The sequence below is a fragment of the Apostichopus japonicus genome, chromosome 7 (assembly GCF_037975245.1).
Source record: "Apostichopus japonicus isolate 1M-3 chromosome 7, ASM3797524v1, whole genome shotgun sequence".
In the NCBI taxonomy this organism is placed as follows: Eukaryota; Metazoa; Echinodermata; class Holothuroidea; order Aspidochirotida; family Stichopodidae; genus Apostichopus; species Apostichopus japonicus.
Window position 1 is genome coordinate 6,106,422 of NC_092567.1, and position 25,292 is coordinate 6,131,713.

Here is a 25,292-nt window from a genome sequence, read left to right on the forward strand (position 1 = left end):
GCAATGACGAGCTCACGCGGTTTCTGCCTATACTGGTCTAATAGACACACAGGGCGTATCGGTGACATAAACCCACTCTAAATATTCCTTAATTTACAGACCGTCGCTTCCTGGTCTAAATGTTCCTTGTCTAACGTTGAACAAAGAGGGTCTTATATAAGAAAACTGATGATGTGCGCATGTACAAACTTCCAATTAAACATACACAAACCCATGGTAAATCTAGAAAGAAACAATTTGTGCAGGGATTATTATATTTCACGTTTTTTTTTTCAATGATAACGTATCTAGACTAGTCTATTTAATTCTCCCCTTGTGTCTCTTATTTGATGTGTTCGTCATACAACTACATTTCCCAAACTTTCATGGCTATCTCTACAAGATCAACAAAACGATATAAACAGAATATCTAAGACGAATGGGAATGGGGGAGGGGGGGGGTTAACCAATATGATGCTTTGTGGGCTAACCAAGGGCGGCGGAAGCACTTTTAATCTGGGGGGGCACCGACATCAAAGGGCACTTTGCAGAAATTCGATTAGACTGATGCAGCCTTATATTTAGTACCCTTTATAACTCTTATTGTATTATCTTATTTGCGTATACACATCACTCCATCAACACCCCCCCCCCCCTCAAGGAAAATATGCATACTAGCACTGCAATGTGCAAATTGGGAAACAAGTAACAAGTTTTCTTTTGAGACAAAATGAGGTGAAATCATGCTAGTTGCTAATGTAGGAATCTTCCGAATTAGAGTTTATTTCTTGTTAATATCTTAACAATTTTTTCCATTCGAAATAGCTTTGAGTTTGACCCACAGAAATTCATTAAAAGTCAGGGGCGTAGCCAGGATTTGCAAAGTTGTATGCGCGACTATCTGAGCGGAGCGCCACCATCGGTTGGCGCGGAGCGTACAAGAAATTTTTATTTACAAACCCCTCAGATGGCCGGAAACGGCCCTTCCCGAGTGTTCATTCTGGTTCCCTGGCCTCTTGCTAACTTGAGACACCTCAATTTTTATGTAGAAAAAGGGCACATTTTTAACCTGAGGAAAAGTGGGGGGGGCACGTGCCCCCTGTGCCCCCCCGGTTCCGCCGCCCTTGGGGCTAACCAATATAATGCTTTATTTTTGCAATGACATCGATACATCCACGATGTTCTGGGGTCTATCTTTGAATACTGCCCTCTTTTCCATTCTCGTGAGAAGTTCATCGTTATGACGTCACTCAGTGTTTGACGACGTCACTCAGTGTTTAACGACCTCACGCAGTGTTTGATGACGTGACTCAGTGTTTTTAATGACGTCACTCAGTGTTTGATGACGTCACTCAGTGATTGATGACGGGTTTAAAACTAACTTTGTCTTCCCTATAAAGCTGATGTATATACTCATGTTATTAAGTCAGTGCATCTTACATTGACGAGTCTGTCTCCTTTATTGACTTTAGTGTGTTCAATGTAGATGTGCGTTTACCTGCCAGGAATAGTTTACTGTGATATTTGTGAAGATGTATCATTCTTACTTATATATCGTTTGTTCGCCATATTATATTTTCCTGAAATTCCATTTCAAAATCTCACGAAATGTAATATTTCTCTTCCTTTCAGACCTGTGACGGTAAGGGCAATCTTCCAGGAGAAGAGGTAAGAGAGACACAGATTCATGGTCATGTAAATTATTAACGGTAATTTTGATAACAGACAAAGAGGTATAACTAAATGTGAAAAAAAATAAGACAAAGGAGTATTATATATTGTTTCTCATCAGGGGAAAAGATTTATAATTATCGTGTATCGAACAGGGAATTCAAATAGCCCAGTTACAAGTTTATGCCTCGTAATGATGATAGCACTGTTTACAATGTCAAGTTTAGATGCGGCCTAAATAATCTTACTTCCGCACACACGGTCAAAGTAATGCTAAACTAAGAAACGGATAGACTTTAAAATAAGTTTAGTCAGGTGTTATGGTGTGTTACAAGCCTCATACAATATTGAAATATAACTTTTAAGCGGTAAATCCCCTCCCGCCGGTAGATGCTTCATGATTATTTTATTTCACTCTGCTTTAGTGCATATCATAATTCGTTATCAATACCAAAAGTATCAAAGAAGATATTTATAAATTTCTTGTAGAAAATTCTTTGTTTATTAATTTTTACGTGAATTTTTTTCACAGTTTATTAACCGTGAAAGGAACTGATAAAAAAAAAAAAAAAAAAAAAAACATTTGGAATTTCACTTTTATAGGGTAACAGTTTTCTCTACACACAAAGTTCTAACTGTAGAAGTCTATACTCAAATCTCCCATAAATCTCTATTCCGGTATTTTTTAATATAATAAAATCATTCCCTTTGATCGGGGAGGGGTTGGGGATTGTTTAGGAAGGTATTCGTTGGGTAATAGCACCATGAATCATTGTGAAACGAGAGCATACACTGTGTCATAAAATCACTAACTCGGAGCGAACTGTTGTTATATGACATATAAAGAAACTAGTAAAAGGGAACGGTTGATGTTTAGTGACTGAGTGATGACGTCATACCGTAATCCCTTACAGAGTGGATTAAATGGAGGAGGGGTGCATCAAGTAAGTTCCAGTTCGGGTCCGTGTATATAAAAGACATGATAGCAACGGCGTATGTAGCTAACGACACTATAGTGATTTGGATGAAGCTGCGTGCATGAGAGTTGACTCTCTTCCAACATAAACTTAAAAAATACATTTATTGATCGATATACTTCCCAAATGTGTGTCAGTTCAAAGCCTCAAGTAAGTTTTCGAGATGGTTTACGCTGGTTCATATCTCAATTATTTTACTATTTATTAGCACAACCCTGGTACAGTTAATTTTTTCACGGTGGTTTTTATATATATATTTTTTTTTGCAATATGAAATTTAATTTCTGAATATTGTACCAAACCTTCTAATGTTAGTCAAAATGAACTAGCAATGAATTGCAATTATACATATTTTGACACTATATTTTATTTAAAAAAATAAATGAAAACATTGATCATTAACATGTCGTTGCCTAAACACATTTACAAACAGGTGACACATATAACACCAACTAAGGAGGTTCCATGTTGCTTTTTATTTCAATTTGTTACATTATATGTCTGGCTTATCCAGCTAACAAATAATGTTGTTATGGGCGTTTAGTATAATGTCAACGTTTGTTCAGAATGAACATGAAAGCTGATTTCAAGGCACGTGTTATCTTTCTTCGTAGGGCTCATTTTAATTACTTGCAAATACGACGTTACAGTACAAGTGCAGCTAAGGTGTATTAATGCTACATTAGCATTGTATATACATTGTACTAAGGGAAATTGTGTGTGTACTCACCATGCAGGCGACGGATGAGTTGACGTGATGAAGTATTTCTCCTGAAAGGCAGAAAACTAGCGTCTCGTAGTTCCATTGTTTCAAGGCTGTGGGAGGGAGGATTCGTCCGACTAAGTTGTTTAAAACTAGAGTATGTTAACCAAAGTTAAATGAAAAAGTTAAATTAACAACACCTCATCCCTCTTCATGGACGTCTTTTATCCACCAACTTTCTTCGGCGAAGTTAAGAAGTCACTCATAGTTAAAATCGTTGTAATACATCTTGACATATAGGGTCTGTAGAAATATTGGGCCAAACGGTAAGGTGTTACCATGGAGATACAGGAACAATATCAATTAATAACCTAGATCTATAGCTATTTTCATGTTCATGCATAAAGGATGCAAATTGCCCTTGGATGTCGAACGTTAACCCGTCAAAATGTTAACAATACTTACATAAACAGCGGTCAGTTTAATGGATCAAACTCAGGTTACCTTCAGAACGGAGTACATTGGTCATTTTAACACCTTAAGAATGCTGCACTATTCACCATCTCCTGAACTCTTACCTTTCTATTGCATAATTACATGAGCCAATGTCCAATTTGATTTGGCTCCTACATTTGTGAATTCTTAAGAAAAACACATAATGAGAGATGAGTGACCTGGATATGGTTCTGTAACGATTAAATTAATGTTTGAAAGGTATTGTCGAACTTTCATAACAATGAGAATGTTAAACTTTACAATATAATTGAAAATGGATACTCAGCTTGACTGGATCAGCTTATAAACAGGACGGAACATTTCCCTTTATCGCACCGATGTGTGATAGTACATTGGGTTGCATTGATTGAGTCATCGTGATATCAAGGGGAAATTCCCTGAATAGGTCATTTGATTGTTACCGGCAGGGAAGAGGGTGGGATGTGGCGATTAGTGAACTGATTCTTGTACAGTAATCCTATTTTACACGTAAACCTTTTATATAGATTGGGAAAGGATTATATCCTCTTGCTATGAGTCAATATGGGTTGACATATGCTATTCATTTTGTTATTTATATACATATTTGGAATATTTCAAGCAAACAGCAGAACGTTTTTATAGAATTCAATCTTCACAAATCCTTTCGAGCATGGAATCAGAGCGACCACATCATAGGTGCCCATGGTTGCATGGATTAAGCTTTCATGTGTATATCATGTTCAGTACTAAAATATTTGCAAGACGTACTCGTTAGGAATCCCTAATATAATAACTGAAATAATAATAATGAACAGGACAACAATTTCCAAGACATTTGAAACATGAAGTTTTATGTCACATGACTCGATTTATCTGAAATAACACTTTAAATATGGATGCATATGATGATTTACAACATTTAACTATATACTGCATTGTCTTTGTTTATGTGTTATCTTATGCATATTCATTACTTATATTTTTCCTCTTGTTTAGGGATTCCATTACAAGAGTTACCAGTTAGGCTTGGCGAGTAGGCGCAAGTAACTGTAAGTCAATACAGCTGAATACTCTCTACCATAGTATTTAAACTTGTATTTGTTTACAGTGATTGTCGGCTAACTTTAGTTGTAAAATCTTCATATATTAATATTAATCTCCATCAGTAACCATAATTTGTATTCCGATATCTGTGATTATCTATTTTATCTGGTCACTAACACCATCTGCCTCAACTATACTTGGTTTTATTATATATTTCATAAACAAAGCTGATCCCTTATTAAATGTATGGATAATGAGTAATAAGTTACTTCCATTAACAAAAACATCGTTCGCTTGCTTCCCGTGTTGCAGTGTTTTGTTTAGCCGATGGGTTAAATTACTTATTGGATCGTGGTATTGTTGGCGCTTTTTTCCAGGAGGAGGAGTATGCTTAGGTATCACTTCCCCATTATTCTACTAATAAGTATACTTTTTGACCAATTATTATGATACCAATATAACCTGATATATATCATTTTATCTTTATTTTACAGCTCAATGCAAACTGCATGTTCATCTGGCGTTGCCAATTATCAGCAGGACCATGACGTCATTCACTCAATTCTAAAATTGATGCAGTAATTTTAGTGAGAAAGAATCTAATAAAAATTTAGGTTGTAAAACTGTTAATATCTCCCAAATACTACAAACAGTGCCAGTTAGAGCTCCAGTATAATACACATGTAACTAGTCCAGTATTATTGTGACGTCATCAAATGCCTATATTCTCAAGACAATGTAATGGTTACTTGATGAAGACTGTAACTTTGACATTCATTGTAAATGGATCTTGTAGAGAGGTATGGTTGTACAAATAATATTAATAATTCCATATACAATAAAGAAGTGAAATTGGAAAGAGTTCTGTTTAATTTAAATTTGTTTTAAAGGATTACTTACGGCGGAATTTCAGTTTTTAATTGTTATAATCCAAAAAGGAGTGTTATTAACTTTTATGGTTCATCGACGACATCCATCAACCACTACTGTATAGGAGACTATATTTTCTTGGATATCAACTATTGAGAGAAGGAAGAAAGAGAGCACAATCCCGATCTTACTCTCTGTGTGTACGTGGAGGGGCGAGTGGGGTGTGAAGGGGAGGGTGTTGGAGGGGTAAGGTTAGACCTACCACATTGGTGATCAAGTAGATGTTATAGTAGTTATTTGCACCACCACCAAAACGCTAATTTGTAGAACGGGAATTAAACGGTAATGTGCATGTATTATTTTCTAATTTTGTTTTTTCCTAATATGTAACAAAGTTATCGTTACTTTTGTAAATTAAGAGAAAGGTTTGTTTACCTACTCGTGTGTCCCCTTTGCTACTCAGAAAATTAATTACACGTCTAATTATGTTAACATTTCTAAACTTATTATTTTAAGCAGACATGTTTGGAATGCTTTGGTTAAAATATGTACATACTGTATCCACATACACTGGGAGTGCATGATTAAACTTGTCTTCGTTCTTCCTTCTACTAAATGTTGATGTAAACTGTGACGTATCGCTTACGTAATGTCTAAAATCTAACAAAGAATAGAGCCACATTATTTGTGTCAATGTTAAGACTAAATGACATTCATTGGTTATCTACAATATCATTGTGTCATTAAAATCGATCTACAAGAACTTAGAGGTGATATTAATCAATATCTGTGACATGTTTTTTTCTTCATTTCTTTCTGTTCCTATGAATTATCGTTCTCAACATGAAGACAATAATATGACGTCATATTATATGATTTAAAATAACAAATGTATATTCTGTATATTACGTAACTGAGACTTCAATAACTTCAACTATCAATACTTTAATTTTATTATTCTATTATTATTATTTTAAGCTTCGCTTTATTATCGTTTATATTGATTTATAATATGTTTGTTTCAAATCATCATTTTAATAATTTATTTTGTTATCAATTTTACCTAATATCCTATTTGTTGTATTAAATGATCCCATCAGCGCACGAAGAATATAACATGAACGCTCAAAATAGTTCACCGACAAACAAACATACAACAGTTTATATTTAGTGTTAACACTAACTCTTCGCAAATAACAGTCAAGTTAAGGATGCTTTGATCATGCGCAGTTAGTTAAATCTCTCCAGGTATGATTCAATGACGTCAATATAAGATTAATAACATTACTACAGAAATTAATCAGATAGACATGTTTCCATTATTGTTAGCGCTTTTAATGGAATTCATATTATTTTTCATTTGCTTACTTTTACATTATAAAAAGTGTCTGTTAAAGTGTTCCTTACGTTTTGACTCAAAAGAGACTGTAACGTCGATAACCTTAACAAGTTTGTAACAAAAGTGAACTTGAAGCAAACAGGTGTGATGTCATAGCAGGTGTGATGTTAGATGATGTCAAGTGTGATGTCACTGACAGCAAAATGTTATTTTTTTCATGTTTTAACTTCCTTGGTTTAACTTTGGGTTGGAAAAGATTCCAACTTTGTTTTAGGGAATGTGACAATGACGATACATAGTTTAGTACATACCAATTTTGAAAAAGAAAATTAGACTCCCCCTTTATCGAAGGCAAAGAGAACCTATGCGATATTGAAGTCGTGTGTCTGTGTGTGCTTCTGTGACAAAGGCTTGGGTCCGCGATAACTCAACAACGGAGTGATGGATATTTGTCATACTTGCTAAATGTAGATGTATTTTAGTAAAGAAGGTATGCCCTATTTGTTAGCACTGACTTTATGAATTTAATGAGGTTATGCACTCCTGGACCCGATCTTGTGGGCCCCAATATTTTTGGGAACGTTTATGCGCAAAGTTTTATTGGGCCCAACTTTTGGGAACGGGCAACATTTTATATTGCAATAACTCCACAACCTTCAAGTACATCAGATTGTATCCAAACTTGGAATACAGTTGTTGGTTAATAGCTGGTACATGTGGCCATAAATAGTATGATTCCGTATTGGGTGATGACGTAAAACACTTTAATATTCCACTAATCAAGGAACAATAGTGACCGTTGGACTCTTGTTAATATTTCATCTTCTTCATTTACCTTCCGTTGTTATTATGGTCCTAAATCAAGCCATGGCTGTTAAGACAATACGATCACGTGAGCTTACATTATTTACCAAGATTGCATAAGATAATAACGCTGGTAATTTTCTGTACATTTAGTAATCATGAAAAACAATGTTATGCTCTCTGTATTTCATTTTTCGTTTTTATTTTACTGCATCTTTTAAAGTTTCTACTTGTTTGTGAGATTAAAGGAGAATCAAACCCAACGATCATTTTAATATCATGTGATAGGTAAGCTACCGATCATATTAATATGACATGATAGGTAAGCTATCGATCATATTAATATTACGTGATAGGTAAGCAATCGATCATATTAATATTACATGATAGGTAAGCTATCGATCATATTAATATTACATGATAGGTAAGCTTTCGGCGAGCAAGCCACTTTTGGTCACTTAACGCATTTGAGAAAAAAATTACATCTGAACTTGGAGATACCGTTTCTATACAATACTCGTAGATTTTAATAAGTTTTGAAATATTACATTTTGTCTTCATTAATTGCTTCATATACAGTCTTGTTTTATAAGGTATATAAACAGAAGGTTAAACAGTTATTGTTTTAGCATTACATTATTTTGGCGTAGTAAAGCTGAAAAAATTATGTGTATATCAAGTCATCCTTAAATACAAGTATATACTCTTCATTTTATTCTTTCATTGTTATTTGTATGCTCGTTATAAATGATTCTACTGGTTTCATTTTATTTCAGATATTCTTTATTACTTTTATGCTCTGATATTTTCCTTCGATTTAGAACAATTCTAAGACTATATCTAATACTTGCTCTAATTATTGTTACATTTACTCATTAATTGTAAGATAGAATTCTATTTCAACCATTTATTAATTTTTCTTTCTTTCAAGATTTAGGTGCTTTCTTTCGTTCCTCCTATTTCCATTTTATGAATTAATCTTTGATATTACTCACGCGTATTACAGTGAATATTAGAAGAATTTCGTTCAATTTCATCGTAATAACAATGTCTAGCTGTCTACCGTTATACCATTGATTGTGTTACTCAAAATTATAATAACCTTGTCTTAGACATTAATTAAATAACAATGACATGTTTTGTTTTTTTAATCCAGTTCTTTGTTCCATTATTATTATCTCTAATGATGTTTCTTTGAAGACAATAGGAACACGTGACTTATTAAAGTAAGATTTTAACATGATTATAACGAAGATAATGTTCTGTATATTTAAGATGAAACTTAAAAGCAATGATCTGCTCTCCATACATATGTTTCATCTTCTTGTATCGTTATTTTACTACTCATTATTATTGTTGCTGATTGATGATTAATGAATATTCATAATTTCTTCATTTTAATTAAGTTTTTGTCGTATTTGCTTCAACCCAATTGGATATTATGAAGCCATAAAGTTTACCAATATAACCCAAGCCCTGTCACGCAAAATTTAATATATTTACATAACTACAAACACATATTAGCATATATATAAGGATATATTTATCCCTTTATTATGTAATTCTTCCTAGTATCTTCCGTATTTCTGCATGTAAGTACAAATATACAATTTTTACAACCAAACACACTTGTTCCCTTTGAGGCGATTCTGAGTCTCTCATTGTGATACAATCACAACCGATTCATCCCGTTTATCTGTTACTATGTCATAAATTCATATCGTAGGATCTTATCATGAAATTATTGATATCAACATTGTTATCTCCATGTAACATGTAGTCTATGAACTAACTTGTAATATCAACCTCTAACTCTGTTCTGCCCTGCATCAAGGTCACACAGAAGGTTATGGCTATACAGTAACGATCAACATAGGTGGGGCTGGTATATTTGCAGTTGAGATAAAGAAATTCTTCTTCTCCTGATAAAAGTGTCGCTATCGCTCTATGTGCCGTAAATTTAAGCTTTCTCTTCAAGTTCATCCCAAACTTTTCTAGAAACAAGTGTTGGTCCCTCCTGACTTCAGATGACCTTCGACAGAAATTTAGTGAAACCGGGAGATAAAATATGTATAAACTAGGTATGATTCTGGCCAAGTTACGTAAGTCCAAATATAATTTGATTTCATTCAAACCAAACTAGAATCTGGTTAGAATTGTTTAGCTACTCCAAAGACTTGTTTTTATCTGTAATTCAAAAGCAGAATATTTTGTCTCACAATTTAAAGAATGATTCTGTATCGTTTTATTTCTATGACTGAGGAAATGGCTTCTTTCATCCTTCATGGTGTGACTTTGTGGTCTGCAGTGCAAGAAATATATCTTCTCGTCAACAGGGCAGTTTATGGTATACCGCAAGCTGACATATTGTGGCAATTCATCCTAAGCAAGCGATAGTATCAGATTGATACAAAGTTCAGTGATAGGGTAATGATTGTTCCTAGTTATTTGTTTTATGTGTTTAATTAGTCAACGTACTGATAATGATCATTAAATTAATAAACAAATACAACATAACACACATCAAAGTTCAAGGTTGACAAAACGAAAGGTTCTCTCTATTTGCACGACGTTATTTGGTTGTATAACGAGAACATTTGACTGGAAAATTGGCTGATGTTATTTTACGTCAGTGTTTAATAAGACCACCTACTGATAATAAACACGTACATTGAAAACATGGACTAAGTTCAAGTTTAGCACACGTGAAATTTAGTTGATTGGCTGGGAAGTGGATGGGGTTGGGAATTTTGAATCATTAGCATATTTGACGTCATCATCAACTGTTGGCGTGTAAGATATGCATCAACATATATATTTCACGGGAAGATTAAAGTGGAGGTAAGGGGGAATGGGGGTGGGTGTATTGGTGTGCTTAAGGTCCATTATTTACCTGTAGTTCTGGGCTACATTTGCTTCAATATCGTACTATAAACAAAAATAAAACAATGTTGACGTATGTGAAGTATATTTTTACCCCTCTTTTGGGAGTTGGCGGGGAAAATTGTTTAACAAGAAGAAATTCTAACGCAAAAAGTTAGTTGATCCATTACGAGGGTGAGACAGGAACGGCATGGGTGTGAAAGGCTTCTGTGACCGGAAAGATGTTAAAACCCGATATTGTTTGGTTAGATTATGAGTGGAAATAATTTAACATTTAACGACGCTTTAAATTGTACTTTTGTGCTTATTTGTAACATTTTTTTTTCGTCTCCCTAGCCAAGTCATGTAAGGTTAACTCCTATGATAATATTATCAATCTATCTAACCATGTGGCTGTGACCGTACACCTGCTGATATGAAATAAACTGTTTGAACTAATGATACAGGATAAAATACATTTGTGTTATCTGAAACAAATTTAGTGTAAGATTTTACTGCTTTATTTACAAGCACTCTATCTGCATGCATTATTACATCGTGTAATGATATCTTAATTAACCTGAAGTTTCTCTTAAGAAAACGTTACTTTACACATCAGTGATGAAAAGAAAGTGTTCCGCTCTTTGTAAACCATAAAGCAACCGTATTACGACTTACCAAGAATGTTACCACAATCTTCAGATTATTGACAATTATATTGCAGACAGTCAAATAAGGTATATTGTTTTGAGTCGGTTAATGAGAGCAATTTATAAAGTACATAAAGCTTGTAACCTGTCGTCAGCCCAGAGATATTTTTTTCTAGATTAAATCCTTTGAAGAACTAAAGCTGAACTGGAAACATCCAAACTTTAATTTACTGTTTGTTTGAATTAAGTATAACAATTTTAACGAACAACTTTGCTACGGTTGTCCTGGAGCGAATAACATATTTATCAAAATCAACCGAATTATTTGATTTAAATTTACAAATAATATTATATTTAGCCTAAAACGAAATAGTCCCACGTTACAGACTAGCATTCAATCTAAAAAATGCTCTTAAAATAGTTTGCATTCAAACTGAAACCATTTCTGTGCTCTGACCTTAACAATATCAGCATTGATCGCCGCACAGTTTCTATATCTCCGTGAATAAATGGTACGAGCGCCCTCTAAAAGAATAAAGTTTGAATCGCACGGGAGAAGAACACAACTAACTTTTGATTATAACAAAGTTACCGTAGGATGAAGAATGTGGATTACGGTCAGGATAGTCAGAGTGAGGTTGTAGGATTATTTCGATCATCCATGTTAATTTGAGATTGGAAGGGCCGCCCTGACGTTCATTTGTTGTTGATGTTCACAATAATGAATATTCAAAGAACATAATGATATAAATATTAAACATCAAGAGAAACAAATGTGGAATCAGAGTAATATACAGCTTACTATGGTTAAAGCTATTTCCATTCCTTGGAGGTTGGGGCGGGGAGTTTTGAGAGATTAAAACCAATATGATTTCGTTAAACGTTGTGAATACAATACAATTACAGGCTAAATTTAGTTATAGCTAAACATTCGTTTGAACGATATGTTTATGATGGGAGTTAAAGGCCAAACTTGTTTTTTATGTACAGAATTTCAACACGATGACTATCGAAATATTGCTTTGCTACGGACACTTGGCATATATGGATACAAACGATTATTCCCGCTAATTATTCCATAATCTAGCATTTTGAACGATAAGCCTGCATAGTCGGTCGAAAAACCTTGATTAACGATGATAAACTCCGATTATTAACCAGACAATCTGTCAAATTTCTCGGCCTTTTGGCTAAGATCATGTGTAGTATCTGTTCCCTTCGGGAATGGTGATACACACCTGACGATGATCACACAGTCACAGTCCCGATGCAAGGGGACTGGGGCTGAGAGCGGATCAGTCGTTTGGTAGTTTGGTTTTCGTGCCCAGGTTCTTTCCTGGGTGACTTTTTCTTAAAAAGTATCTGTCAAATTTTTAACCGATTATCCAATTGTATTGCCTATAAGCTTTCATTTTCAGTTGTAAAACATGGAGTACCGGTTCAAAACAAGACCGGCATTGAGCAATGATCCAAATTTTCCGACAGAATCAAACTGGAATATATCATTAGTTGGTATTTTTCTTTGCCATACACGTGATTCAGGAATAATTTCGACATGCGAGCAATTATCCGGTAAGATTAGCATAACAATACGAGTAAATCCCATTCTGAATGAGAAGAAAACCGCAGGTGGCTTTAGCTTTGTTTAGCATTCCAAGGACAGATGTTCTGTTAGTCATACAGCATTGTATTAAGATAGCTTGAATAGATTCGCTGCTTGTGCATCAAATCCAACATAAGCAATTGAACGTACGGGGACTGCTGGTGACAGTTTAACCATTTAGTTAAATAATAATTACTTCAAATGCATCAATTAAAAGACACTGCAACCTTCCCATCGTGCTCTACATCCATGGACATGTTTTTACAAAATTTCTCGTTGGATCAATATCGCAGGATTTACCATGCGAATATTTCGCAATGATTTCGTAATCCAAAGTGATGTAACATGAATTCAGGATCAATAGTTTTCAGAGACCTATACATATTTTCGAGGGTTGCAAAAATGATTCCTTGTGAAGGAGGATTCAATTTTTCGAGAGGATCACTTTAGTTTTATACATGTATACACTTTAAACTATATAACATAACGATAATCATGATCAGGTGGTGAAGTTCGAACGTAATTTTACCTTCCTGACTTTCTGAAAGTTTTTGGAGATTAACAGATATTGGATTTCAAAGTATTGTCCCGTTGACCTCTCGTCATCCCATGTGAGTACACATTCCAATGAAATCTTTGCTAATATTGATAATCTGGAATAGACGGTATTAGTTTAAAAACTAACAACAGTTAACTTCTCCAAGACATAGGTTATTGTCACATCAACATCCAGAAACAGTATTCAGAATAAATAACTTTAACTAGCCCATTATTTTTTTTTTAAAAGAAGCAACTTTTAATGACCTTCATTATAATTATTTTTGATAAACATTTAAATTAAAATATCGGCTTAACAAGTAACAATCTAAATTTTGTTACGGTAAAAAATGATGTTTTGAACATCCTCCGATGATCAATCACGACCCAAGCCCAAAGTGAACAATTATAATAAAGTGAATTATGTAAGACAATAGTCATTCACTTTCTTGATAGAGGCTGAATTAGTTAGTGCAGTCATTGTCTGTCATTTGTACACAGAAACCAAAACAAATACACATTGACCTGTGACTGATTCCTTTGCGTAATTAAAGTAAATTAGTCATCATTTCCAGGGTAAGAAAATCGTTTCTTGGAAACTAAATTATAGAAAAACCTAACTTGATATTACAAACGAATTAAACTAATTATCAAACGAACTATGTCACGCTAATGCATCAATTAATCGCCTTTCACTGTTTTGCGTAATTCAATGGCGTTAAGTACCTTCCGTCAAAAGCTCGGTCTAAATCATTTCTTTAATATGGTAATAACAAACTGTCTCCGTGAAAACATAATGTCCAGGCAAGTACAATTATATTCGTGATGTTCAGTTTATTCGAAATGTTTAAAGCACCAATGTAGTCTATACCAACCATTTACTGCTTTTTCTCTACGAAAAATTCTTGACCAACCTTCAAAATAATTTTCAATTACCAGAATTGATTTTGCCACCATTTGAATATAAATTGCTGTCATTGTGAAAATGGAAAAGCCCAAGTTTATATTCTTTAGTACCATCATTATAAAATGTATGAAATATTAAAATATCTTTACAGGGATTAAAAAGCAGTATAGCGCATGCGCCAATTTGGAGACATTTCCCCTTCTTTACTCATAATGCTTCTTAAAAATTTGACATTCTCGTGTAATATGATCGAACCATCGACTATATGATGTTGTTGAAGTATCAAACTAAGCCGCAAATTAATATCAGAGAGATCCCTATCAGTAGTGTTCCATCAGTGTTATCAATAACAGAACATACAGATCTAAGCGTCACTAAGTTCCGTATTCCAACATGAACATACATACGTTTTTATCCACGGCACTGAAATTAGTTGACAGTGGTAAAATGTCGAAAGTTATTTCCATTATGATGATAAAATGATTACTTCCTGAAACGTTTATTTTAATTTTCCTTTTTAATCATAATATTATTAGAAATTAGGCTCATGCTGCATCAAAACAAAGTATGTCGGCTGTAGTTTCACAGCGTTGTAAATCTACGAAAAGTTCGATCGAATTATCTTTGCTGGTACCTTCGGTTCTATTTCTTTTTCGTAACTCAATAAAATGACGGCTATTGCAAGCTCATCACCACGACTCAATAGAGATGCAGAACTTTAGGGTTGAGAACGTGACTGCTGGTGGAAGAGGATTGAATAGTTATCAATGGTATCAGTTTGACGTCATATTATCAGCATACTTTATAGTCTTCGCTTCCGAATTCTTATTTCCTGGATGAAGTTCATACGTATGATGTTTATCTTTGGATATTTAATATTAAATATGATTGTTGAAAGAACATCATTTAAATTATATATATTTCAATGTACATTCTTAACTTACGGAGCCTTAGACATTAAATTGCTAAATACACGTTATCAGTTAGTAACGATTCTGCCTAAATGCCGCAGTTTGTGTTGAATTTCCACCTTCAAAAGTACAACAACGTACCTACATAACCTAACATATAATATACTGCAATCTACTTAAATCACTCCAGAACGATAAAATTAGACAAAGAGTGTAAGAGTTTGCACAATAATGCATAATTGATCTTTAATATTTGCTATCATATTATATCGTAAAGCCATTTATTATCACTGGCTTATCTAACAAAACTCTGATAAGGTAAGATCACCCAGGCTCCATTAAGCATCACGTTATATTGTCCGTCATATACTCAGCTCGTTCGGTTATCAAATTCAAAGTAACATGACGGTGAATAGAGGATCAATATGAATATTGATAACCATTAAAAGCATAGCTCGTATGATACATGATACAATCTGATCATATAACAACTATTTCGATTATATTGATAAACATTCCTCTTCCTTTTATAAAATTTGACCCAAGAAAGGTTTAACTATCAAAATAAGTTCATCTTCTCCGAACTGGGTTTAAATTAATGACGTCAGCACTGGACACAAATGTCTGAACTAATTTTGTAATTATAAACGTTCATCGAATGGAAACGGATCCGATCAAACTTGATCTGTGAAATCTGCTCTTTGTGTTTCTTTGCCATTTCTTTTTGTTCTGCTATAACAAAGCTAGTGGGGTGAAGGAGGGGGTGCAATGGGGTGCAATGGTGCGCATAGGCGTCGCAGACAGAAGTGCTCCATAAGAGCCCTCCTTCTTTCCATAGTTACAACTTTGAGAACTTTTTTTTACCGTCAAGTCAAAGGCACCCTCCCCCTATCCATATAGGTCATGCCACTGTTATCGTATAATTGTCAACGCTATAAATATGTACGTTACCTGTGTCCTTTTCCGCCTAAAGTGTGGGATATTATTAATAGTGGTCGCTGTTTCAATTATATATTTTTCTATCTAAACTGTACATGTTGTAAACCACAAAAATACCACTGCTGTCAGCATAGGTTATTTTTTAATATTTTATATATTTAGTTTTGAGAAATGACAGTTTAAACAGCTGACGTCATCAATAAAAGTGACTGGATTATACAATCTAGTACAGAGACCAGGGGCGTCGTGCGAAAATAAATTTTTGGGGGGCCCGTGAGCAGGTGATGACTATCTAAGCGGAGCGCTACCACGGGTTGGCGCGCAGCGTACAAGAAAATTTTTCGTCTGGCAGACCGCTCAGATTGCAGGAAACGGCACTTCCCGTGCTTTATGGCAGTAAGCAACACCCCTAAAATTGATCAAAATTTACGGCAATTTTTTTTTATTTTGGGAAATATTCTCGAAGGAAGTGATCGCCATTTATTCCTCAGTTTACCAATTCCTCGTCTCACAGAAGCGCCCAAAATTGAAGACATTTTTGTGTTGGCTGATCCATGATTGCCTCCCATGCCCGTGAGAAGTGGTGACTGGGTAAAGAAAAAGCGATGCCGTTTGAAAACATGGAAAGCGAAAGTAGCGAAACCTAAGGTAAAACGTGCGATAACGAAGTGATTATTTTCCAGGTTAATTGTGACTGTATTTGAAATGATTATTATTATTCATTTTTTCAAAACTACCTATCAGATCATGAGGAAAATTTATCCTAGTGGACCTTTTAGCGAACTGATTGCATTACTTAAGAAGAAGTTCACATGGAGTCCCATAATCTCTGTTCACTACATTTATCTTAACTTTCCGAACTTTGTTATAGGCTTAGAAAACAATTAAAAAATTTGCCATTTTTTCATGGAAAATTGACTGACTTTGGCAAAGGTAACGGGTTGCCCTTACTCTGGAAATACGTATATATAATATTGTTCAACGATGGCAGCGTTGATGGCACATTTGGTTCATTAGTTATCAACCAGTAATTATTTAACTGTTTCGATTGACTGAATATCAACAATTAACAACCATTGACCAAGCAGTCTCGTAGGCCCTAGAAGAAATTCAGTTGCTGACACTGTTCGAAAACACTTTTTTTTTTAAATTATGACAACATTTTATGACACCTTTGACAAAATTTAGTACATATTTGTCACGCATAAATTGAAACTTATTCAAATAGTGTTGAAAATTATCAAATTTATTTATACAGACTTTAAATGAAATATCACAAAAAAAGACAGAAAAGGAAAATATAAGAAGAACTCCAAAAAAGTGTAAACAATATTTAAAGTATTACAAATTATGAATTCGTTTGCTCTGATAACTTCACATTGTCAAGAAACAATGAAACTTCCAATGACGTAATTCATCAATCACTACGTCATCAGTATGTACGACCATCTTTCTCATGGACGTCAATTGGTTAAAATCACAATCAATAAAATATAACAATGTTAACTAATACACAATGATGTCAATTTGTTTTTAATCTGTATATCATATACCACGTACACTCGATAATTAGGAGAGCCTGTTTTACTTGTATTGTGCTTTATTTCCTTACCATATTTTTACATAATGGCCTTAACTTTTATATAACGTATCTGTTACGTAATGTCTTGAATCATTACTTATGACATTATATTATAATTTGCCAATGTTCACACTAAATGTCATTTTCTAATTCGCTGCTTACCTGGAAATTTCAACAACTGTTCCAAATTGAATATAATTTCATAAAAAATTATATCTTTCCTGGAAATTGTCTTAAACTCTTTTAAAAATATTAGGATTGTGGTACTAAAGAAGTGGAAATTTCGAAATAACAGGTCCATCTTTTCACTTTTAATATCCAATTTGCATTTTTTTTAACTCAAACTTTCACTACTATATTTCAAACTTTCGCCTATTTTCTCTAACTTTCGACTTTAAGATGGCAAAGTTTAAAAAAAGTATTTCGACTTATTATCTTAACATATTGGTTTTTTTTATTTAATAATTCGGCTTATTCCTTATGATATCGCCTTAATACCTCACCAGTTGAACTATGTTATCTCAGAATATCAACGTTTCTTGATTAGATTGGTGTTATGTAATAAGGTGGTAAAGAAAGGACCACATGGATAAACTGTTGACATTTCGACTTAGTATGCGAAAAATGTGTTAACCGATTATGAAATATGTAAAAACAAGTTATACATTGATATAGAGGCTATGAGTATTTCATCTACTTGATATAGGCTCAGATGGTTTGGTTGTTCTTATGCATATCTCTGGTATGAAAATGAAGATTGTGAGCAACATATTTAATAGGGCGGGCACAAGGATTTACTGGGAGAGCAATTGCCCATTCAGTTAGTATGTTATTTACTTCGCTGGTGTCAGGTTCTGACCAAGTCATGTATATTACACATTATAGTATATACCTCGGTCTCACTAAGAGATGTGTGTGACCATAATCATATGTCCGCTACGAGCTATAATCTTGTCTAATGTATAAATTCCTGATGTAATTGTTGTGACATGTTACATTTGTTTTGCTTTGTAGTATAAGACCCTACAGGCCGTATCACAAACTACAATTGTTAAGAATAGATACAAGGAGAGTGAATTTAAATTGCTATTCATTTGGCAGAGTGTTTCTCATATACAAGACAGTACCAATGTACTTAATAAAACCTTTACATAGATTGTCACCGAGACAACGCTCAATGATTGCTGAACAACGTAGTCGGAGGTTTTTTACACGTTTATTTGCACACGTGGTTAAACAGGACCACGGTTAAACCATAAAGTAAAAATATCTAAACATTCATCTACAAACATTGGTCAACCAAACACATGAATTTGCACAAATCAAAAATACAGAATAACATTTCCTCTTATAAATAATGCACAAACAGAAGAAGTATAGCAAATAACATTTGGTAACATGAAACACAAGGCATATAGTAAGATTAACAACAATCACCTCCTTAATAATAGTAACGCTCAACTTACCATCGCTGACGGGTAAAACTAGCCGCACGACAAACTGCGATATACAGAGGCATTCAGGGGTTTACTGCAGCTTTTGGGGGCTTACGGCGGCATTCTGGAGAATCATAGAATACCAATAAAAATAATAACCTCTCGAGAGATACTCCACGAACATGATACTTTGACTCGAGATACTCTTACAAATAAGCAACGCAATAAATACACGAAAAGGCAACAAAGATTGTACAAAGCATATAGCAAAATCACATTAAAAGCAAATCTCAAGAATGCGATATTAAAGAAGTATACAATTAGGATATCTACCCCTTTAATGCCTTTATAAAACATATATAGAAAACATATTACTTAGGATTTCACTATGAGAGCACATGCGACGCCACTGCACCATGAGAGGAATGAAGCATGTAACTACGTAACACTCACATAATACGTAAGTATTCGTCGATTACGTAAGTATGCGAAGCAAGGAGGTGGGTATAAAAAGTCACACCCTAACCACCTAAACACCATTGGGGTAGGGCAGCATTGACTTTTCCCCGATTTCGACCAAGCGGAAATTTCCCTTTAACCACGCTAAGGAAATAACACACATCGGCAACGATGACATAGATCATTAGTATGTTGCTTCCAGGATAAATTTTCATCAATAATTAATCCTAAGTATTTTGTAAAATGTGATTTAAAAATATGAAATACTCTCAAGTGAAAAAAATATCGTAACATTAATGACTATTATTAAGAGCAAGGAAATTGTGTTGCTGGTTTGTTAAATGTGTAAAGTTAACGTGCTAGCGTCAAATTGCATCAATAAATTTACTAAACTATGTATTCTTATGTAATCTATTGTATTTGTCTAGTATCTTTATTTCTCCCGGGAGGGTGGTATTGGCAGGGTCGGTGCAGCTTCCCAGTACAGTCAGCTCCTCTCCTCTTAGTTTGGACTTTTTTTTTCGGAAAAGCTTCCATTCTGAAAATAATTTGCTTGTCTTTTCTTACGTTTACTGCATTGATTAAATACTGTTTATGTCTGTTTATATCCGGAATGATTCTGCTAACAAGCAGGATCAAGACTCGATCAGGTTCCCCCTACCCCCCCCCCCCCCCACCAAGTTAATCATTTGGTATTTTAAAGAAACTATTGCCAATGAGACTATAGCTTTGATCATTAATTCTGGTTGGAAGAGTAATAGAGTACGGTGGGATTCGTCCAACACGGCAACATACGTCAACGTTGTACTCAAAGACGAAGTCTTCTCTGTACAAACTCTTTCGCCAGCAACGGCAAATAGTTATTTTTCAAAAGGTTGCTTTTACTAACACCTTAGAGTCTGTATCGTTTATTAATTTATCAAAAACAACAAACAGGTAGAATAAAATTATCAAATGAATATTAAACTTCCGCTTGGTAATATGAAATTAGTAAATGTTAATAATGATATGTAGTTAACATGTCGTTATATGTTGTATAAATAACTGCTTGTACCGCAGAAGACGTATGAGGAACACATGTATTTGTTAATGTATCATAAATAAGGATTTCATTCGACTACTAAACAATTATATTACCTGACAACCTTACGTATTACCAGTTGAATCCCTCTGTCAAATCTAACGAGGAACAGGTACGACCCTTGCTATGTTATCTGCGAATTAATAACGTCACACATCCGGAGACTGTGCAATCTAAGTTCTTCAATACCGCCCGCATTCACTCCCATTTGGTAAACATTTCAAAAACAAGATCAGAACCACCGAGTCCACATTGTAAGGATAGGTGAACGTCACAGATAACAGTGCCTTACAACTGAAAGTTTACCTTTTAAATAAAGAAAGAGACCCTCCTCTTTTCATTACTACAATTGTGAATTTTTTTGAGTAAATGTGTTGCACTCAGGTCAATCTAACACCTCCCACTATCCAACAGTTTGCCCCTCCTAACCCCCCCCCCCATCCCTCCCTTCCCCGATACCGCCTTCTTCCGCCATTGCTTACAAGTGTAGTACTCCAAAGTCCTGAAAGTCAATGACATTTGAACATAGCATAGCGAGGTTAGGTTACACATATATATGTTGTTAGAAATCTTCATGTATCTCTCTCGACGCTGCACAGCAGGGAATAGTTACGCTTTACTTACTGAAGGAACCGGCGAGTTGTAGTCATATCAAATGATGTTTATCGAGTTGACAATGCACATACTCAACTTGATAATTTTGGCCAAGATATGAATAGAGCGTATACTTGACAATTCGATCAAAATCATATCTTGTTGCCAAGTTACGTGAAACACACCAAACTTGATTGTTTTATCATTTTCGTCAAGTGGAAACGTTAGCGTAACTCGTCAGCTCAACAAAAATATACAACTTTAAAGTGTTTTGTAGAACTCGCCTGTCCCTTCAGAACCACTGTAGATTTGTCACCAGTGTCGTAAATATATGTGATTAGATGAGGCGGATATTGTATATTGTCATAGCATTCCTACACGGACGCAACGATAACGTGATCTGTATTTTTGAAAATCTACTAACATTTTTGACCCGGAAGAATCCGACGAGAAAAGTATGTTTTGTCATGACGAGTAATTTCAGTAATCACCCGCTGTTGAATTTCCAAATAGTCTGAAAAGTTCCAATGCGGGGCCGGGAGCGATTTTTTTCCCAAACAGGTTTGCAAATACGGAGTTTTCATCTAATCAGATTGCTCGTGACGTCAGCATCAATAATGGCCATCACTAGATAGAAAGTTGGAAGACATACACTGAATCAGAAGAATGATTAGGTCCATGGGTCTTAAATGTCAAAACATGAAAGAGTTCATTGACGTCACTGAAACATGATGCTTAAGCTGAACAGATAAAACGTTGTTGTTGATGTCCTGTGACACTTAGTTAAGTCTAGTTACGGGGTTGCCTTCTAATCGTCCGAACTTTACCTTTAATGCTTGGATCACTTGTTGAACTTACTTATGATACATACGCTACATTGTAAGATTCGTGAGTCGTTCTATTGAAACCGGAATTCGATTCGTGCAATGGATACACTAAAATAACAAGTCTTAAATGAATATACGCAAACATGACAGCAGCAGTAGTTTGAATCAGTGATACACTACGTACGTGAATTGCGCAACTAGATTAGGACTACAGTAAGTCTGCAATTTTCCTGTCTAAAAGTTGGAAAATGGTTTGCGAATAATCAGGCCTAAGTTATACAACTTTTCTGTTAAATCATATGTATCTCCATTTTGTTAGATCATATATAGAGGAAACTATTGGATATACACAGTACATATAGGACTAAACAGGATATATAGGCAGAAGTTCAAGTGAGGGGTGAAGAATGCTGGGTAACTGTCATCAATAACTGATAAAGACTGGAAGAAATATTTTTGGTCGAGAGGAAGTTGGTCCTTTTTTTGAGTCAAAGCATAGATACAAGCTACTGATAAGCAATCCTGTCATCTCGAGAAAACCTCTGGCCAATGTTAAGAAGTGGTTCCAGAAGGGGGAGGGAGTTGGGTGGGGGGGGTGGTTGAGAACAGAACTGTTTTTGTAGCACAACACAGTTCTAAAATGTCCATACTGTATAGTGTGCAGTATGGTACTACCGTCGCTGCACTGTATACATAATTTTAATACATATAGGCCTACAGGGCATGTGTGATGCACCCTGTACAAAACTGTTACGTGCTTTGTGCTATGTTATCGATTAATGCCTTCTCAGAAAACTTTGATCAAACATCGATAGTTGATCTTACAATATAACAAACTAGTGTGCTAAATATGTCTAAACCAATTCCAAAGATATCTACATATACTGACGAAAAGCTTCTATAGGGTAATTTTGAACGTTTAAACCTTCGTTGCAACGAATTGATTAAATCATTTTGCTTACCGCGAAGTACAAGGTTTCTATATTGATGACGTAACTTCCGACCAATCATGAGCGACTATTTACACACAATTGCAAACCTGTTTGGGAAATACCGCGAACAGGGCAGGGCCTGGGTACGCTCCCCCTCCAGATTTGTGAAAACTGGTTAAAAGAAGGAACCTTTCCTTTTTTTGTAATAAAAAGGGTCCTTTACTAATTTAAAAATGTCGTTTTGTTGATAAATTAAGCAATATATCATTTGAAAGTGCCTTTTTGTTTAACCCCCCCCCTTCGCAACCCCTGCCCAAAAGTTAGATTTCCATAAAGGAATGATGTGTGTATTTGGGCATACATGGTAAAATGACACACTATTTCAAGAATTTCATGCATTCACTTGAGAAGAAGGAGATACGATATTAAGGAAACAGATACATCTATTGGAAACGTATTTATTACTGTATGAGAAATGATACATAACAGATGTATAAGGGTATGAGTCCAAGATGAAATAGTTTAGTTTGTTACATCACGATTGCAAGTCAATGATCCCGTCCGGATCGAATCCCTGTAGGATACCAAATTCATTTTGGAATCCATTTTGTGTAACAAAATGAAAAATAGCGGCATGTATGAAACGTTGAATAGAGATTTACATTCTGGTACATTAAACAATTAAACCATGAAGTATAATTCAAAGAACAATTCGCAACCAACCCCCCCCCCCCTCCCCCACACCCTTACACACTGCTACAATTACCACTCCATGTTGGTTTTTGCAGATGTATGCAAGTATGTAAGGACTCTACACAAAAGAAACAACATTAAGTAATTCCTATTCATGATTCATTGTCTTCATAGCATTATTGGCAGAATATAGCAACATTTTGCATCTAAGCACCCTTCCATTTTACAAGAGTGCATTCCTGGGGAGCATCGAATGAACCCAAAAACCTCTTTGTTATGGTACCTTATCATAGGTAAATGGTCCCCAATCGACAAAAGTATAGTTGTAGGACAACAAATGAGCTTATATACTCGTCAATACAAACGATCTCCGTTTCGCAGATGAACCATTGTAAGAAACATCAAGAACAACAAATTATAACTTTCGATGAAGTTCGTTCTATGGAAATATCGACTTCCGAAATATACTGTTGTTGTTACCATGGTAACATTGGACGTGGTTTGTAATCAAGATCATAACATTTTTTATGACAGTTCGGTGGAAAGGGTGTAGTGCGGATTGGAAGTGGATCGTAGTGGGACCATTTTTGTGAAGGTGAGGTAAAATGTCATCATTGCCTGGCTTTGAATACACAAATAAAAACACGTCCCAATATCGTGTCCCAAAGTACACTTTCGTATCACGTATACAATACGTCAAAGAAGAGACTTATGAACAAACTTCTCGATTTGTTTTGTTCGATTTGAATTTTGGTCACCATCACGGGACTATGTTGAAGTTATCAGCTGATTACAACACTTATGATAAGTTAGAATAGTAGGGGGCCTTAGTGAGGTTCCTCAAAGCGGTCTCATATTACGCTTCATACTCTTCTCTTTCTTTTTGGCCAAACTGAGCAGACGGAATCTGGTTTAGAGGTAAAAACGATAAAGTATTGTTAAGCAGTAAGTGATCATCAAATGACGTATAAAAGTGGCGAGGTGCAGAGCATGACAATACATCAATAAACAAACTAAATTTAGCGTAACGAATTAGGGGTCTGAGATACCAAATTGAACGAATTGAACCCGTTTCTTAAGATTGTAAATTGACTTCGGTCACGTGACATATCCTCTGTACATTGAATGACGAATTATTCCTGAAACACTCATCGTCAGTTATCAGCGTGACGTCATCACCTAACCATTTTCATCAAAAGATAACATCATGCGGTAACAAATACAAGAATGATTGCAATCTTCATGGAAGGATTTACAAAAAAATAAAGTACTATATACAGCACTGTTAATGTTGGATTCATCACAGAGATCATCAAATAGATCTCCAACATGTCACACAGTCCTGTATTGTACAAAAAGTAAAACAAGAAACGTTTCCAAGGCGATTATCGATCACATTAATGACTAATGAGCGT

General features: G+C 34.9%; 2 protein-coding genes across 7 annotated transcripts in view; one reads left to right on the forward strand and one right to left on the reverse strand.

Moving 5' to 3' along the window:
* The window catches only part of LOC139970080 (uncharacterized), a 496,120-nt gene that overhangs the window by 388,585 nt on the left and 82,243 nt on the right, over positions 1 to 25,292 (reverse strand). The gene's annotated exons all lie outside the window — the stretch shown is intronic.
* LOC139970032 (uncharacterized) overlaps positions 1 to 25,292 on the forward strand; it is a 445,342-nt gene that overhangs the window by 97,482 nt on the left and 322,568 nt on the right. For 2 of the 5 annotated variants that reach the window (XR_011793893.1, XM_071975598.1), the window contains 3 exons: positions 1,612 to 1,647; positions 4,804 to 4,856; positions 5,346 to 11,224. The exons of the other annotated variants lie outside the window; for them this stretch is intronic. Coding sequence is in view for 1 of the 2 variants with exons in the window: in XM_071975598.1 (XP_071831699.1) it covers positions 1,612 to 1,647; positions 4,804 to 4,854 (87 nt within the window). In the remaining variant the exon portion in view is untranslated. Of the gene's footprint in view, positions 1 to 1,611; positions 1,648 to 4,803; positions 4,857 to 5,345; positions 11,225 to 25,292 lie in introns of those variants that run through there. 5 annotated transcript variants of the gene reach the window in all.